We start from the raw sequence: 19089 nt of genomic DNA on the forward strand, positions 1-19089 counted from the left end.
CTACTGACCCCAAGCCCTCGGGCAGTGCCCGAGTTTCCAAATGGTCAGTCCGCCCCTGCTTGGCGCTTGTGATTGACACTGGTGCCCTGGGCACTGACTTGCATTGTGATTGGTCACTTGCTGCTGTTCAGCTTTCCTTGTTGATGTATGTGTTTACCTGCTGCCACTGACTGTGTCACAAGAATAGTGGGTGCAGCTTCCGGTTCTAGCTCACAACGGGTGAGTGTGTTTGCGGGGGGGTCAGAGGAAATAGAAGCAAACAAGGCAGCTACTGGTGTCGTTGTGTAAGTTCAGGGCCAGACAGGCACCCTGGAGTTCTGTGACCATTAGCTTTGCTGCTTCTGTGATGGTGGGCATGTATGTACAATGTCACATGTGTGAGTCAGGGTTGTATCGTTAAAGGGGGGCAGTGTGTACAGAAAGGGGGGATAGGGTTAAAGTGGGGCAGTGTGCGCAGGAAGGGGCGGTGTAGCATTAAAGGGGGGCAGTGTGGACAGGAAGGTGGGTGAAGGGTTAAAGGGCACAGTGTGTGCAGGAAGGAGGGGCAGTGTGTGCAGGAAGGGGGGGGTTGTAGCGTAGCGTTAAAGAAGGGCAGTGTGTGCAGGAAGGGGGGGGTGTAGCGTAGCGTTAAAGGAGGGCAGTGTGTGCAGGAAGAGGGAGGTGTAGGGTTAAAGTGCACAGTGTGTGAAGGAAGAGGGAGGTGTGGGGTTAAAGGGCACAGTGTGTGCAAGAAGAGGGAGGTGTAGGGTTAAAGGGCACAGTGTGTTCAGGAAGGAGGGGCAGTGTGTGCAGGAAGTAGGGTCAGTGTGTGCAGAAAGGGGGGATTTAGCGTAGCGTTAAAGGAGGGCAGTGTGTGCAGGACGAGGTAGGTGTAGGGTTAAAGGGCACAGTGTGTGCAGGAAGAGGGAGGTGTAGGATTAAAGGGCACAGTGTGTGCAGGAAGGAGGGGCATTGTGTGCAGGAAGGGGGGATGTAGCGTAGCGTTAAAGGAGGGCAGTGTGTGCAGGAAGAGGGAGGTGTGGGGTTAAAGGGGGGCAGTGTGCGCAGGAAGGGGGGTGTAGCATTAAAGGGGGGCAGTGTGTACAGGATAGGGAGTGACGGGTTAAAGGGCACAGTGTGTGCAGAAAGAGGGGGTGTGGGGTTAAAGGGCACAGTGTGAGCAGGAAGGGGGGTGTAGGGTTAAAGGGCACAGTGTGTGCAGGAAGGAGGGGCAGAGTGTGCAGGAAGGGGGGATGTAGCGTAGTGGTAAAGGAGGGCAGTGTGTGCAGGAAGAGGGAGGTGTGGGGTTAAAGGGGGGCAGTGTGCGCAGGAAAGGGGGTGTAGCATTAAAGGGGGGCAGTGTGTACATGAAGGAGGGTGTGGGGTTAAAGGGCACAGTGTGTGCAGGAAGGGGGGGTCTAGGGTTAAAGGGCACAGTGTGTGCAGGAAAGGGGGTGTAGGGTTAAAGGGCACAGTGTGTGCAGGAAGGAGGGGCAGTGTGTGCAGGAAGGGGGGGTGTAGGGTTAAAGGGCACAGTGTGTGCAGGAAGGAGGGGCAGTATGTGCAGGAAGGGGGGGTGTAGCGTAGCATTAAAGGAGGGCAGTATGTGCAGGAAGAGGGAGGTGTAGGGTTAAAGTGCACAGTGTGTGCAGGAAGAGGGAAGTGTAGGGTTAAAGTGCACAGTGTGTGCAGGAAGAGGGAAGTGTAGGGTTAAAGGGCACAGTGTGTGCAGGAAGAGGGAAGTGTAGGGTTAAAGGGCACAGTGTGTGCAGGAAGAGGGAAGTGTAGGGTTAAAGGGCACAGTGTGCGCAGGAAGAGGGAAGTGTAGGGTTAAAGTGCACAGTGTGTGCAGGAAGAGGGAAGTGTAGGGTTAAAGGGCACAGTGTGCGCAGGAAGGAGGGGCAGTGTGTGCAGGAAGATGGGTGTAGTACTAAAGGGGGGTGTAGGGTTAAAGGGGGGCAGTATGTGCAGGGGAAATAGGAAGGAAGTGTGTGCAGAAATATTATATAATATTTATTTGTTTTAATTTTTTTCACTTCTGCATGAAAATACTTACAAAAAGAAAGTTCGACTTACTTTAGAAACAGCAAAACAGTGCCAGGCCACCTTAGAACAACAACAACCTCTCCACCTCCATTTATCAGAGAAGCCTACATCATGTGTGTATTTTTAGTCCAATTTCTTAACGCATATGGTGCATATCCGTTATATTTGTGCTAGATTACATTTTCAATTAGAAACTTTATCCAACACTGACAGGGTTTTGAGCCTGATTTTCTCAAATTGCATGTCGTGTCTCAGTGGAAAACCAGAGAACCTTTTTTAACCTCTAGTTCAGCAGACAGATTGAAAACAGTCTGGGCTGAGCTGCTTGAGGCTCCCATGATGGAGGAAATTAGAAATCTTAAGTCTCGCATTATCCAGCAGCATTTTGGGAAAGCACACTCCATAGACTAAACTAACAGCCTCATTGTGGTCTACAGTAGCCATTCCTGTACTACCTCCCCTGTATACAGCTTGGCTAGAGAATCAGTAATGACTTCTGCAGCAGTTTCGTTTTAATACCATACCTTTTGTCCAGGAGGCCCCATTGGACCCTGAAAAAGAAATAGCATTCAGTTAATTTAATCCGCCATTTAATTGACACAATTATATATTGGTCCTAAAATACAAATTTTATCATTTAATATGTTTATTTTTTTTCTGCAGCAGAGTTTACTGTAGAGTAAAGTAGAGTTTCCTGTTAAAATATATTAACTAGATATTGGGGTTTCATTTTATATGTTAATCTTTATGCACATCAGTATGAAAATATTAATTATAGTAGACCCTAACGGGATGATATTTCTTTCTGAAACATTGTGTATCATAAACAGCTGATATGTTTTTTTTTTACTTTTACTAGTATACTAATGCCAATTTTCCTTATATTCATCCTTTGTTGCATCTCAGTGCTGCTGATATCCCCCTGACTGTTTGCAGCCACTTCCAGTCTACATGCACTCACTCCAGAAGGGCTGTATGTGATTTTTCAGGGTTGGTTTCCTGATGGTGACAGCAGTGAACCATGCATGCATAATGTGTGTTAAAATGGCCATTTGTAGTCTCCGTCAGAAGTCTGTGTAACAATGTAATAAGGCAGGAGCACACATGGATGGTGTTTGGTATTTAAATAATAATAATCACAATTATTTGAGTAGTAAGTGTTTTGTGGTAGGTAAAGTATTTTGAAAGTCCATTGTATATACTATGTAATGTTACAAGAACTCCAATTTTGTTTTATCTAATTTTAGAAAGGTACATTTCATCCCTGAGGAAGAAAGAGAAAAACAATGATTTGAAATGCATTGGATTTCCCAGTATAAGTTATTATATATATTATATAAGGTATAATTATAAGACTTGTTATTGATCACAATAAGTGTGGTTATGCACTATGAGTATGATCTGGGGGTACCATTTATTTGAATACATATGTCCAATTTAGAGGTTATTGATGTTATCAGCACCAATTCTATTCAGAAATGTTGTGTTATTTTATACTAATATGTAATGATTTTTATATAGAATACTGTTTGGGTTGCCTTTAAAGTCCCAATAGAGGATTTCGAACATTTTGCACAAATGGATGAAAGGAAAATATTTTTTTTCTTTGTCCGTATTCATGAACTTTATCTTTTTTATTTCATATGTAAAATCAATAGTTCCACAGAAAATTGGTCTCAATTTAATTATTTACCAAAATGCTGAAAACTAAAGGTCACATGATACAAATCTGGTGATTTTGCACATTTTTCCTATCACTCAAAATAAAGTGAAGTACTAGCAAGAAATACTGTGTATCTTCTGTGTGTGAATGTTTCCTTTTGATGTCTTTGCTACAAACAGCTGCATCATAGGCCATTGTAAGTGGTAGGATGTCGCTTAAGGTTATTAGGAAGAAATGTTATCCACATAAAATGTCCTCCGACATCATCATATTTTTACATTATTTACCCAAGGTCAGTTCAATTTCTGTCTTCTCTAGTTGAAAAGGTATACTTTACAAGAACAGTGCTGGGAACAAATTATTTCCAGTTCCAGTGTAAACTGAGATGAAAAAATAACATACATACAAAATGTGGTCAAGCGGTAGATGGGTTTTGCAAATGGACCACAAGAGAAGAACTAAGGCAGCAGGTGAGAATAACTCCTTGTGGTGGAAACAACTTCCTTATAGCAACATAACCTAATTACATTATGTATCTGGAAGTTTTCCGGAGATGAGACACCAGTGTGGTGCAGATGACAGAAAGATTCCCATGTCTCCTTTATCCCCTGGAAAGACTTCAGAAGTAAACTTGATGTGGATTGAGGTTGAGCTGCTGGCATTGCTTGAAAGTTGAAACTCTCCGGTTATTTCTAAGCATTCAACTGAAGTTCCTTCCTCTGTGCTCTGCACATTGATGGAATGCTTGTAAGAAGTCAGTAACTGTTCTTACACTTCTTACACTGCATATACAAGTACAAGTGATGAACTGGAACCAGCCAATAACAAAACGAGGATTGATTAGGGAACAAAATGTGATGAAAAATGGCAGTGACTAGTCTGAATTGGCACGATATTAATGTACCGCAAAGTGCCAAAATGTAATATGCTCTGCAATCTAGCAATCTAGCATTGTGTTTATGAGTAACAGTAAGCATATCAAAGTACTATGACAAAGTGTGGCGCTAATACAAGACAGGCATAGGTATTGAATGGAATAACTAACAAAAATATAGTGAATTAAATCAATGAACAAACCAAATCACGCTTTCCTGAACTGGTGATTATAATTGTTTTTACTTTATTTAAAATACATCATTTACACTATGCTGGTTTTATTTTTTTAAACTCTGTATATCAAGTTCCTGCCCAGTATACTGGAGGTGAGGTAGAAAGTCTCAGGTGATTTGAAGCTATAATACTGTTTAACTGTGTTGTTGTGGAGCTTGAGAGCGACCAAAGGACTAGGAGGAGGAACAGCATAAGGCAATCACCCAGAGAACTGATGGCCAGGAGGCTGTAACACAAGCGTTTATAGCAGGGGCGTATTTACCACAAGGCAAACAAGGCATTTCCCTAGGGCAGCATTTTTTGGGGGGGCAGCACTGGGATATATGCGGCATGAGGACCAGGTGGGATTCGAGAGAGGCTGTGGGCTGCTTGATGTGTATGCAGAGCCGACTGTCGTTCCTGGGGGTGGCCAGAGCTGTGAATGTGAGTGCCTTTCTCACTGTTGCCGGGGGGTGTTAGTAGAAGGCTCTCTCGGGTGGGGGGGAAGGGGCAGGGGTTTTGTTGGTCACTGTCAGGATCTCTCCGCAGGGAGGGTCTGGTGTTGGTCTGTGTCAGGCTCTCTCTGCCAGGGAGGGGGGCATCCAATTTTGGTGTTGCCTAGGGCAGCACAAAACCGAAATACACCACTGGTTTATAGAACTTCAGAAATGCAGGCCTAATGTTTCTGATGAGTGCTAGATTTGGTGGGTAATTGTGTGTAATTGAAAGCACACCTGTTGGAGTATTATTATTGTTATTTGATAACCCAAGAGTCAGTAGATGAGCTGTGGACAGATATCAATATATACAAGCAAGGTGTTGATATTTTCGAAGAATAATAAATTATTAGCATATTAGCATTAGCAATTATTAGAATTTTTTTATGTGTATATGCATGTGAATGTGCTTACCATAAAGTAAACCTGTGGGCAAGTAAAACTTTTAATCTGCAATTTAGTTTAACCTTCATTAGCGTTTTATTAAAAAAAATATGGTCACAGAGAACTATAAGATTGTACATTTAGTAAGCAGTTTTCAAGGCAGTAGCATATGCATGGGTATGATATTAACAAAGCAAAAAGTTTGTGAACCCAGAATGCAAAAGGTGGGCATGGGGGTGAAACATGGTCTGTCTGTGATTTACTTTCAGTAGCAGACTCCTCCAGGTGCCTGCAACAACCTGTAGTAAGATGGGGGAAGCTGGAGTGGGCGGACCCAATTTAGCAACCTGGAAGCTGGTCGCGTTTGGCATTACAGTGTGCCCTTTGTCTTTAGGGGCCCTATGCGTACTACGAAAGATCAAGAGGGGATACAGGAACCTGGCCGTGCCTTCTTTTAAAGGTAAACTGATGAATAACATAGTTTATATGTCCACGGGTTTAGTTTAAAGCAAACTTGTATTCACTACAAGTTACTTAGCCAAAGATTCTTGGCAGATACCCAATGTGCCTGTACTCACCTTTACCACCTTTCCCTGCCACCCTGATTGGCAATCATATCTCCTAGAAAAAAACACATTCTACAAAGGCATGGTCGAAACACCCCCTTAACAATAAAACCCTTGATATATAAATAACGTATTGTCAGACCAAGCACCACGGAACAGGATTAGATACTGTATGTGTGTAAGGGAGGGTAGGGGAAGTGGGATATAGATAAATTATGTCAATTGGAATGTATTGATTTGATGTTTTTTTTTATAGAAGAAGGTGATTGTGATTTGTATTTGGTTGAAAATTAATAAATATTTATAAAAAAAAAAAAAAGATACTGTATGTGCAAATACAAAGCATGGTTGGTATTTGCAAAGGATTCTTGAACCCTATAGTGGAAGAATGGAGCATGAGAGAAGCATAAGCAAGGTGGGTAAAAGCACATTAGTGTTACTGATAGCGAGCTTTACTTTTACTTTTTTTCAAACTCTATAAGAAAGTACTTTTATGAGAAAATTTTTTAAAAGATATAAATATATAGGAAATAGCTCCAAACATTTGTTTTTTTGCCACATTCACACAAAACTAATGTACCTGCACTTTCACTGGGTGAATTGATATGCAAATTTTATTTATAAATACACCCCTTAATAACTAGGTGGTAATAGTGATATTCTAGCAGATTGGATGTGAGAGTGTTGTATTACAGAGAAAGAAAAGCTTATTATATATATCTGCATGCATCAATCCATTGAGCTACCCATCATCTTCCTCTATTTTTACTTACACTTTGGAATTCAAATAAGGTTAGGTTCACACTGCTGTTAAAAGATGTTGATCTACCTTGCCTGCGTGGATGCAGCTTTGATAATATTTTTATATCCTATTGGGCCAATAGGAATCTCATCAAAGTAGAACAGGTTCCTTTTTCAAAATTGCTATGTGCTGAGTCGCATTGATGTGAGTGGCCACCATTAAAAACAATGTGATTTCCTTTGTCATACAATTCTGTGCGAATCAAGTCACATCTGAAATTGCACTAGTGTGAACCAGGCCTAAAGGACAATACATGAATCTAATTGTAGCTTTGCAAATTCAGATTTGGCCAGTTTGAACCTGGTTTTTGGACAGTCAGAATTAGTCAGTCTTGTTTATTGATATTTACAACCAAATGTTTCAGTACCAATGATTCAGCATGTTACGCGAGTCCAGATAATGAAACTATAAAAAATATTATACATACACAACTGTGGTCATTACTAAACTATGTCTGGATGGAAGTAATCATAGACTTTGGACTAACCTCAGGGCTAATTTAACAAGTTTAAGCTGGATGACTGACTAGTTATACAGCTGCTAAAAGCACAGAACTACGTGCACATATTTAACAGGTCACATGAGCATTTTTTGTATATACCACACTGGTATGGTATTAATATAATCACTGGAAAAACTTTAGGAGTTTGTGTGGATATATTGGTGTATATAATTGGAATAGATCAAGAACTTATCAAAGTTCAATATATTTGTAAATAAAGTTGTTAATATAGGGACAAAATTTTACAGCTGCTAAAAGCACAGCACTACGTGAACATATTTAACTGGTCACATGAGCATTTTTGTATATACCACACTGGCATGGTATTAATATAATCACTGGAAAAACTTTAGGAGTTGTGTGGACATATTGGTGTATATAATTGGAATATATCAAGAACTTATCAAAGTTCAATATATTTGAAAATAAAGTTGTTAGTATAGGGACAAAATGTTATTGCACACTGAAAATTACAGTTTGAGTAATCCTGTTACACTATGGTTACAGGAACCTAAAAATAAACATTCTTATGGAAATCATTGGGATAAGGTCACATATTTTTAATTTGATTCTAATTCATTTCTTTGAGTTTTACCAAAGAAAGATTATCCAGCAAATCAATGACATCTTTCCTACTTAAAAGGACTATGTCACAATCAAAAAATGCAGCTAATAGCAGAAATTTAAGAATTTTAAACACTTACTTGCAGCATTTTTCTTTTACATAAACATTTTTCTTATTTGCAATGTGCCTTTCAACTTATTAGCAAATTTGATTTCTTCAGGAAGAGTCAGTTACCTAGCACATCCCCCTTCTTCCTTGCAAGCCATAGCCCTCTTTTCTTCTGGGCATGCCAAATTACAGTATGTGCTGGCCCAGCTCCTCTGTCAATACCTTCACCCTAAATATATTTTTATTTAGCCGCCAGAAGAGGACCAAAGGGGAATCCTATTGAGTGTCACTAGAGTGACAGCTCTTAGTCTGCTGGGGCTGCTAACATTACATCTAAGATGGCTCTACCTGGCAGTAGTCTAAAGGCTTTTAGATGTCTACACAAGGGAGGCTTTTACAGTTAAATAAAATAAACCACCCTTCACACCCTGTTCCATGCACACAACAGGAAATGAGACAGGATAACTTTAAAGTAATAAAAATCTTTTGTTAGACACTTGTCACCTGAACAATCTACCTGACTGGTAGATTTCCCTTGTAATCCTATTCTGGCAACAACTCAAAATTTTAGATTTTCCCCTTACTTTTAATAGATTTTCCCTCACTTTCCAATAGAGTGAATCTGCCCAGTGTAGAAACAGACAGCAATAAAAACATGATTAGAGTTTTGATCCTTCCTTACTCTATCCAAAAACAGCTATGTAGAAACAAACACAGATTTCAATATAAGTGTCAGAAATTATAAATAGTATTCAAATAGTACATTATTCTAACATTTAGTCACTTTAAACCCTCCATAGGGAAAGCTGAGGTTGGCCAATATTAACCTGCATAGCAAGGAAAAACACATTATCAATTAAAATCTGGAAACTCTAATCTACTGCCAAGGGATAGCAATTTAATGTTCTACAGTTATAAAAACAAGTAGAGCACAAAATAAATAAGGCAGTTAAAATAATATATGAAGGGTACTGAAAAAAAAGGCTTCTAGTCTCGTATAAGCTCAAGGAATGTGCCAAGCTTTGTTGAGCTTAACACCTAATGATTTGCCTGATTTTCTTGATATTGCTGTGTACAATAGAACTATTTAATGGTGTGTGTATTTGGTATGCAGTAATAAAAAAAAAAACAGATTGAACATTACAAAACATCAGGTGATGTCAGATAAGTGAATCAATTTCCAACTCAGACAAATATGGTGAATCCTTTAAATTTCACCATTGTGCAAAGTTCAAACAGTTGCAGGAAGTAATTGGGCATTAATAAATCGTGAATCACAACAAATAAAAACTTCACTGGGGGTGGCTGATTTTAAAATTTCACCAGCTTACCTTTTAGTTAGGGGAATGTATGTAGACTCCTAACGTTCAGAGTAAGGATGAACTAAAGTTGAAGTTGACCTCAGTTCAGCCTGAACCCGTGGGAATTTGTTACAAGAAACACAAAGGCGGAGATGCTGGAGACATCATTGACCTAATATGGCCATGTGGTCTAATTTGGTCAATGATATAGTCCAAACATGGCCATGTAGACATATTAAATCAATAAGTCACCAGCATCCCAGTCCCTTTTTTATGTGTGGCAGGGAATTCCACTGAGACGTGAAAAAGTTTGTTCAGACTGAACCTTAGCTCATACCTAATCCACAGCAACTAAGTATGCAACAGGAGGAATGGAACCAAAATTGAGCAATGTCTGTATGACTAAAGTGGACCTCTGGAGAAAAGAAGGCATATTGACAACTATAAGGTGCTGAAAATGATCCACCAAGACCACAAGTGACTGCAATAATGAACTGCAGATGGAAATGACTTATCCTCTAAGCAAATGGTTGGAATCAATATGACTTTTTGGCAACGTGTAGATAGTAGGAGATTTTAGATATTGCACTGTAGAAAACTTGGATTCCTCTTCAGTAACCAAACCATGGGACTAAGCTCTTGAAATAATTGCATCCACAATTTCTTTATATTCAGTACGCAGATCACTGAGTAAACTGGTATAAGTGTCACAGTCAGAAAGATGTGAAAGTAACTCATGACAGTAATTAGAGCGCTCAAAGACTACAATGGTTCCTCCCTAACTAGCTGGACAGATAACTGTATCGTTGATTGCCAGCTTTTCCACTGCCATCCATTCAGCTGTGGAGACGTTTTTATATGTATTTCCACCCTTAACCACCAGAGGGGTCAGATAACATACAGTCCATTGAAAATCCTAATTTAAAGGGGATTTCACTGATGCATCTTTAGTGCTTTTCACTTTAAATTTTGATACTATTCAGTTTTTGACAGGTGGAACAAATGGCAATCCTCTACTAAGGATCAGCTCCTCAGCAGGAGAGTATGAGGGGTATTTCCTCTGGATCCCCCGCAATCTGTTACAAAACGTCCTGAGCATGAGAGGATAAAGAAGGCCTAGAACAAGTGTAGGCTGGTCTGACCTTGTCAATTGTTAACTAAGGGTTGTTAAAGTGTTGTGTGGTACTGGTCGTACCTGTAATGCCTGAACTGATGTGAGTCTGATGGACACGAGAGAGCTTTTCTTCTTGAAAATGAATAATGGCTTGTCAATAAATATTGGCATTATCGTCTAGAGTAGTAGAAAATCATAAAATGGCCAACTTTCTCCTTAACAATTTTCTCACAGACTGATTTTATTTGTATACCTGAGAACTCAATAGTTAAGAGCATCAGATCAAAAATACTTTTGTTTAAGTTAGTTTAACCATTTGTTGGGATATTGCAGATTTGAAAATCTGTTGTTGTTCAAAGCAGTTGTTTAATTATTGACCATGTAATTGAAGGTTAGTCTCGCATTTTTTAAGTCAAACAAGTATAATCTATGATTCACTGGTTTATGAAAGCTGCCACTAGATTCAAGTGTAGGGTCAAAAGTATTGGAATATGATCAGCATCAGAGAAAATCAGTTCCTTAAATGTATTAATAAATCCAACTGTATCAGAGTGTTTCCCAACCATGGCAAAGATGAGTTCAAAGCAGATAAGCAGATGTTGTATATATAATATTATATATATATATATATATATATATATATATATATATATATATATATACACACAGTATACTAAAAAGTTTCAAGTTATGTTTTTGTTTTCCTATCAAAGAGTTCACAGTACTTACGACTATGCCTGGTTCACCTGGTTGTCCCGGATCTCCCTAAAAAGAGATGAACATATCAGTTATAAATGATAAATGTAATGTTTTATTGTCTGCATTATAAAATCAATGCCAAAAGCTAGATGCCCAAAACTCATAAGTGTAAGGCATAGTCATGGTTTTTTGTCAGAAGGGGGAATCTCTTCCTAAAATATTAGAAGGTGCCCCTTTTTAGGAACAGCTGGCAATCAGACCATCTATAGAGTGATACTGATCACAACAGAGCAGTCAGACCCTTGATCAGTTATGCTGAAATATTTCAACAAATGTAATGCTGTTCTTTGCCTATATGTATTAAGATAACCCAGCAGTGGCTTGCCAAAATTTTGCTAAATATTTTTTAATTTATAATGGCCTTTTAACAAGTATCCTTATTGAAGGACAATAAACAGAAATCTGGCAAGGTGCACTGCATATTTTTAATCATCATTTTGACAGAAGCATTTTGTGATTGATCACTGCTACTGATTTGAATATATCAGGAAATATGTTCATGTTCAAATGCTAAAGACAGTATTCTATTTTCTCTACATCTTAATGCATTATTCCCACCACAAATTATTAAATATTTGCTGAAGGTCAAAGAAGAGGCTATACATTTCCTAGTTGGTTTACTCTGTATAATGACCAGCAACAATACTAGTAATTTGAAAAACAATAAAATACCAATCTTATGTAATATGAAATATGAGATGCTCAATCTTTTATTGCCAAACTACACACTACAGCAAGATTTAAGCATTAAATTATTTACAGTACAAACAAGTAGCAAGAGTACCATTAATCAGAGCCATTGGACCTAAATCAAGGATTGTACAAGCTTCTTTGCCATTTATTGAGCTAAATTTTTAGCTAATTTCATTTTTCTTGGGACCTTGGTGTATTACTTTTATATATATATATATATATATATATATGTGTGTGTGTGTGTGGTACGTCATTTTTTTTTTCAGATTTACTTTCTAGGAGTAAATCGTAGGCTACCAATACACACATAAAAGGATGTTACTAAAAATGTTACTAAAAATTAAATAACCATGTCATAAAAACATAATTTTGTAAATACAGGTTGTTCATTGCCTTCTTTTTGAAAAATACAGAGGCTGTTAAGGGGCAGCAAAAAACTAGCAATATTAAAGATGTGCTGTCCATTTTAAAGTGAAGAGTAATACATGTATACCAAAATTGCAGCAAACCTGTGTTTAGAAATGGACACAAATGCAGCATAATATACTCAGACATGTGAATTAAAATCTAAATCAACAGATATATGTTTATAAAGTGGACTTATTCCATATTCACCAGCCTGCAGTATTGCATTATTTTTGTTAGCCACTGAATGACCAACAGTCAAGGGTTAACAAAAGCTACCCTATTAGTTGCCAAATTGAAAATCACATCAACACGGTGACCCCTCTTTCTTCTACTATTATTATCAATATTACTATTATTAAGTAAATATATAATGATGATTTAAATAAGAATCATACTCCTGTTCCCTTTGCTGTAGTCTGTTTTTCAGCCGGTACAGGAGTCTGTGCTACCTTTCTTTTACTCTCACTGGTATTGTAGTGAAAGTAATTGAGGTTTCTTTATAAAAAAAAGGTAAATTATCTTGAGTCATGTTATTAAATTACTATCCACTTACTTCAGTAGTTCTCACTACATAACAGGTGCTCCCACTACACATGGGGCAGTGACAACTGTGCACTGCCACCACTCAACAGTTTACATGCCCACAAATTGAGTTTAAGGGGATTGGCAGCCAAGCAGGAGGACAGCAAGTAAAGAAGGCATTTTCATTTTAAAACCCTTGTAGTTTATTGGAGAGGCAGTGACCTGTTTTTTTTTTACCACCATGATAGTTCTTCTTTTAGACTAACTGTTGGAGTTGTAGTTTATAGGTACACACTGCTGTAATGATCAACACAGGGAGCAGCCCTTTCCAACCCTGTGATTTTGTTTACTAATATTCCAAACCAATTCTTCTAGGTATGCTGTAATAATGTACTAATAGGGTGCTGTAATTTTTTTTAAAAAACTATCATTTTTAATGATAACATAATAATAATATTAACAATAATAACATTTAAATATATTAGGGAACATAATGAAGTAGTTAAATAGAGAGCAGTGATCTACAATATAATCAGTGACACTGATTAATTAATGCTCACTTTCAGTTCAGTTCCTACACTATGATCCTTTTTGAATCCCACTGAAAATTTCTTCTTTAAAAACCAATAATTTATATTACAAATTTTCTGCAACATCATCACAAGGTCTTAGATGTTCCTTTCTCTAGTGCTGTCCAGGATGGTAGGGGTGGTCAGCAGGGTGCCCTTTGTGAATACCCGAACATATGGGCATGTCCCATTCAATTACATTTCCCAAGGGCTCTCCCAAGGGCTTTGTGTTCAAGCACAGGATTCCCTTGTCATCATTTAGACTCCTGCACTGTAGGAACCAACAAAGGCATATCAACATCAATGTAATCTGCTGAGAACTGGGTATCAACACATCTACAAACTGCTAATAGCCTCCTGAGCACCTAAACAACTAGAAGTTACAGGATGCACATTAGTGAAGTGGGGTAGAGGGGGGCATGTAGAGGTCGAGAACAGCCTGTCTATTTCACAGGTATAAATCTTCTACTGCAGGCAGCACTGCCATAATGAAAATAGTGTAACCTACTCAGAACTACTAGAGAGTTAGGAGTTGATAAGTCATCCAGTGCACAAGCAGCCTGCCGGTGTGGCCTGTCTCTATTAGTGGACGTTCCTTGCTGCAGGCAGTTTCAAAGTTCTCCTTTATGACTGATTGCAAGGGTCTAGAACAGTTCCAGTTCCAGAAAGTAAGGGCGATTAAAGTAACTTCTAACTGCAGCTACACTAACACACATAATTTGAGGTGCCCAGAGTTCAGTTTTAAACATACTTTTACCTAACACAGTAAAGACTTACAGGAACTCCAGATAATCCTCTTGGTCCATCTTTACCAGTGTCACCTGGAGGACCTCTAGGCCCTGGTGGTCCAGGAGGACCGGGTGGGCCTGGTGGCCCTGCCTGGCCTTGGTCACCCTTAATAAAAGAAAATAGTTAGTCACAACATAAAAAAAGTAGGATACAGAAGGGACATTTCTGTGTAGCACAATATATATTTTTGATGCTGCATAACTAGGCCTAGAAGGTCTAGAAAATTTCTTTTTTTAAACAGGTAATATAATTAATATTTTATGTTGTACTTGTATTGCTGTTTTGTTTTAAGCTGGATATGCAGTTCAATGCAATATATCTATGTATTTGTTTCAGTTAAAATTTACATATGAATATGAAACTATATCTATCACATTTAAATATTTAATAAAATAAATTAATTGGTAGGAAATAGATAGACATTTTTGTGGCTATGATATAAAAGACATTATTAAACAAAATTAATGAGTACAATAACACAAGAATTGGCATGTTAAACCCAAGCCATAAATGTGTTTATCACTGAAAACCTGTATATTTGGTGAATCCCGCCATTGGCTTTATCTATTTAAACATTTTAGTGGAGTAATAGAATACATTCGGCTTTATCTGCTTATTCTTGTGGTTTTGTAATAATTGGCATAAATTAAGCAAGTTTCTTTGCCTGGAAATGCACAGTATAGTATATAGCATGCATTGCACAGGAATAAAATAAGATAAGCAAAGAATGGTGCAGAAGAGAGGCCAAATAGTTAACTGCAAAGCGGCTGATTTAAGTTATATCCAACTAATGTTTCACTAATCCAAACAAGGTAAAACTTTGTGGATCATGGTGATAGCTTTGTTCTGTTTAACTAATTGCTATCATTTTCAAGTGTATTCAATAAAAAATACATTACATGGAAAGTGTTAATTGCAGCAGTTAATAGCAGTCAGTCAGAATTCACTTTATCAAAGCCAAACAAAAATAAAATGAATAGTGATTGGATGCTAATAATTACTGCACTTAACACACACCTTTTTCCTGTTAATCTCTTTGCTTGACAAAGGAAAAGTCCAAGTATCGATTATGTTAGTTTTAGAAATAAGGACTCTCTTTGGAAAAAAATGTAATGTGAAAAGAACTATAAAACTTACCCTATTATATAGGGACAACACTATAAGAAAAATAAAAATTCACACTCCCAAATCCATTTAGCTCTACCTTAATGAGTCGGCGTTTAATGAGCTGCTGATCAGCAGAAAGAAAGCCGTGATTGATCTTAGGAAACACCATCTGATCAGCGAAGTGAGGTCAAAGGTTGAAGTGCAGAGATGAGAAAGTTGAAGGACAGACATCAGAAGGCCCGTAGAAAGAAATAGAGACAAAGGCATTAGATGCAAAATAAATTGTACAGTACAGACTGGCCACCTGGAACTGGGGAATTCCATAAGAACCCTGTGCTTTGGTGATACTTTCAATAGGTGTCTAATTTTTGATGGTTAAAATATGTTATATACTGTAAACAAACAACATTTTTATTCATAGTAATGTGGTATATCTATCTAACTTTGCCAAGAGCACTTTAGGCAATTAGCATATAGTCCAAATTTATCAACATTAATTTTGGCACAGGTTCCCAGAACAAAGCGCCAGTAGTACTTTATAAGGGCAGTCAGATTCCAGTCAGCATGAAGTGACACAGCACGGAAAACCAATTTGTTTTTATAAAAAGGTCTTCCCTTGAAAATAAAAGAGAAATTGAATGCGTTCATTTAAAATGTTTTATTCCTTTCTGGTAATGGTGGAAATATTCTGGCCTACTAGGAAGCCCATGCTGTTGACCATCACAAGTCATGCTGCTGGATCCCTGACTGGCAACGAACACATTATCCACAAACCTTGACGGTGAGGATCTGATTACTATGGAGAGCGGCCATTGTGGGATAGCCTGGCAAACCCTGGGGATACAACATAACATCGCACCAAAACAAACCAACACATAAACACCACAAAGACACTTTACAGTGGAGTATGGGCACAGGGACTTACAACTGCATGGTTAATGGTGAAACACTAGTAGTACGACAGGAAAAAAGTAAGGGTATACTGACTGAAATAACATAGTGCTGTATTATATTAGCTTTATTAATCCCTTTAGTCCCATTTTTCGACAGCATCCTTCTACTGTATGTGCTGTGTTAGGAAATATATTGTAAGCATTAGTAATTTACTACTCTTCTAGGCAACTGAAGCGAACATTTTTTATTTAAATTCTTTTCTTTAGTCTATAAAGAGTGAGCTATATTTGTAAATTTCCATAACTTGTACTCCCAACTCTCATTTTACAATGTACTGTATATTTTATATGTTTTATATTTTCTTTTATTCTGTTGCTGTTGTGGCATCCACAACGAGACAAATTTTGTTACACAAATGTAAAATTCAGTATTTGAACCTAGACCTTTTTTCTGGGTTATAGCTCACAAAACTAAGATTAGCCAATCCATTTTTTCAAAGCAATAATCAAAACTAGAGTTACAGTGCCGATAGTAGCATTAAAGTAATTATCATTCCTCTTCTAGAATTTACCACAGTAATCACATCTATAGTTTTTGCCATAAATCCAACAATAAACCAATATTACAAAGGAGCAGCAGATACTATCTTTTGGAGGTACAAGCTGCTCGACTTAGCAAACTCTGCTATATAAAAATGTCATTTATATGAATGACCAAACCTTGCAAGTGCAAACAGGGTTCCATTTTTGTCAGTAAGAATTGTGAGCCAAGTGTGCCTTTATAAAGTACATTGCACTGACTCCATTTTGCTGGATGACTAATCTGGGCCAGCCTGTGAAAATAAATGTTTACTAAGAAAATGCTTTTGTTCATAAAAGATATTCAGTAGACTGCAAGAACACATCAATGCACTGGGCCCTAGTGAATAACCAATTAAAAAGAATCCCAAAGCTGCTCCATACTAGTTAAAAAAACTCCTGAAGTAAGTTTACATAACAAAAAAAGCTAATTGCAAAGGTCCAAAAAAGTAAGAGCTCCAGCACAAGTACCATGCAGCTTATACCTTAATACAGCAGTAGCAATGAGGAGAGAGTGATCTACTGCTAGGAAACCTATTCAGTTGTCTGTCTACCCCCCACCACCACCACCAACACCACCACCACCAACACCAACACCACCACCACCACCACCACCCTGGTGATGTGTTGTCAGGCTCTGGTGAAGAAGGTTTATCATTTGAAGGACTACTGGGCTATGGACAATTAACTCGATAAGCTGTTTCAATTCACATGTTTGTGCATATATTTTATGCTGTTTTTTTTTTAATAAATGCTGTGGGATAATGCACTAGCCTGGTGCATCCTCTTTTGTTTATCTTTTGTAGTGATGTTGGTTTAGAAGACCTGCCTCACAATCTGAATTCCAATTCATCCAAAAGGTATTCAGTAGGGTTGAGATCAGGGGTCTGTGCAGGCCACTTAAGTTACATCACACCAAACTTGTCAAACTATGTCTTTACATACCTGGCTTTGTGCACAGTCATGCTGGAACAGAAAAGGGACTTCCCCAGTCTGTTGGGCATACACAATTTTCTAAAATGTCTTTTTGTGATGTAGCATTACAGTATCCATCCCTGGAAATATCTAAACCCAGTAATTTATAAGGGGTCCACATACTTTTAGCCAGGACTTTTTTTCTCAGAAAATAGGTGCAGGAACCCCCTCCCTCCTACACACACACCCTCCAAACCACATCAAATAGTAGGTATTGTCAAATTTCACTAACAGTGGGAGGGTCTTAAATGGGCATTAAATACCAGTATTACGTACAGACTGCAGAGTTCAGGGGTACTACACACAGATAGCAGAGTTCGGGGGTGTGCTCCTCTGCATCCCCAAACCACATCTCACTTTCACCCCTCTTTAGCTCTGATCTCTACATGCAACCCCCTCCACTGCTCCTACAGTCTCCACCCTCCTTAAAAACTCAACCATCTTCCACGTGTCTTACTTTTGTTGCTGTAGTACCTCCCCGCACACTGTAGGTGGCTCCACCTCTCTTACTTTCAGGGAGATTATCTAGTGGAAGCGTCAGCATCTGCACTGCACCCTGCATCTCCCTCATTCCCATCCTGCACTCAGTGGGAGCCACTCAGGAGATCAGATCTGTGGGAGCCGTTGGGAGACAAGCTGTTGCTTGTAAACATAGAAGCCGGACTTCTGTCTTTACACATGATATTGTTGAGCAGGGATCAGAGGGCTAGAGCCAGAGGTGGTGGAACTGAGTTCAACCAAGTTCCAGCTGAAAAAAATCCCTGCTTTAGCCATATAGTAGGTGTGATGTTCAGATGTCCACAAAAATTTGGCTCTATAATCTTTAATGCTGTAGTGAAGTGTTCATTCACCAATCATGCTCAGATGTACATAGTTACATAGTTATGAACAAAAACAGACAAGGGTGCACTCATCATGCATTACCGTGGAGACCCACGTATTTATTAAATGAAATAGAAATATACTCACAAACCAACGAGAATAAAAAACAGAAAGAGTGGTCCGCAACAACAGCGGATGCAATGCTGTGCCCTTGGTGTGGATTTGCTGACACGTTTCGGGAGATGAACTCCCTTCCTCAGAGCAGCTGTTGTTGTGGACCACTCTTTCTGCTTTTTATTCTCGTTGGTTTGTGAGTATATTTCTATTTCATTTAATAAATACGTGGGTCTCCACGGT

General features: G+C 38.5%; 1 protein-coding gene across 1 annotated transcript in view; it reads right to left on the minus strand.

Annotated features, from left to right (window-relative positions):
- COL25A1 (collagen type XXV alpha 1 chain) overlaps positions 1–19089 on the minus strand; it is a 658924-nt gene that overhangs the window by 191917 nt on the left and 447918 nt on the right. The window contains exons 8-11 of the mRNA XM_089668497.1: positions 16238–16297; positions 14345–14461; positions 11346–11381; positions 2550–2576 (exon numbers count right to left, since the gene is read on the minus strand). Coding sequence (XP_089524623.1) covers positions 2550–2576; positions 11346–11381; positions 14345–14461; positions 16238–16297 — 240 coding nt within the window. The remainder of the gene's footprint in view (positions 1–2549; positions 2577–11345; positions 11382–14344; positions 14462–16237; positions 16298–19089) is intronic.

Source organism: Staurois parvus, unplaced genomic scaffold, assembly GCF_062004578.1.
Source record: "Staurois parvus isolate SC_StPar_1 unplaced genomic scaffold, SC_StPar_1.0 ptg000058l, whole genome shotgun sequence".
Classification (NCBI taxonomy): Eukaryota; Metazoa; Chordata; class Amphibia; order Anura; family Ranidae; genus Staurois; species Staurois parvus.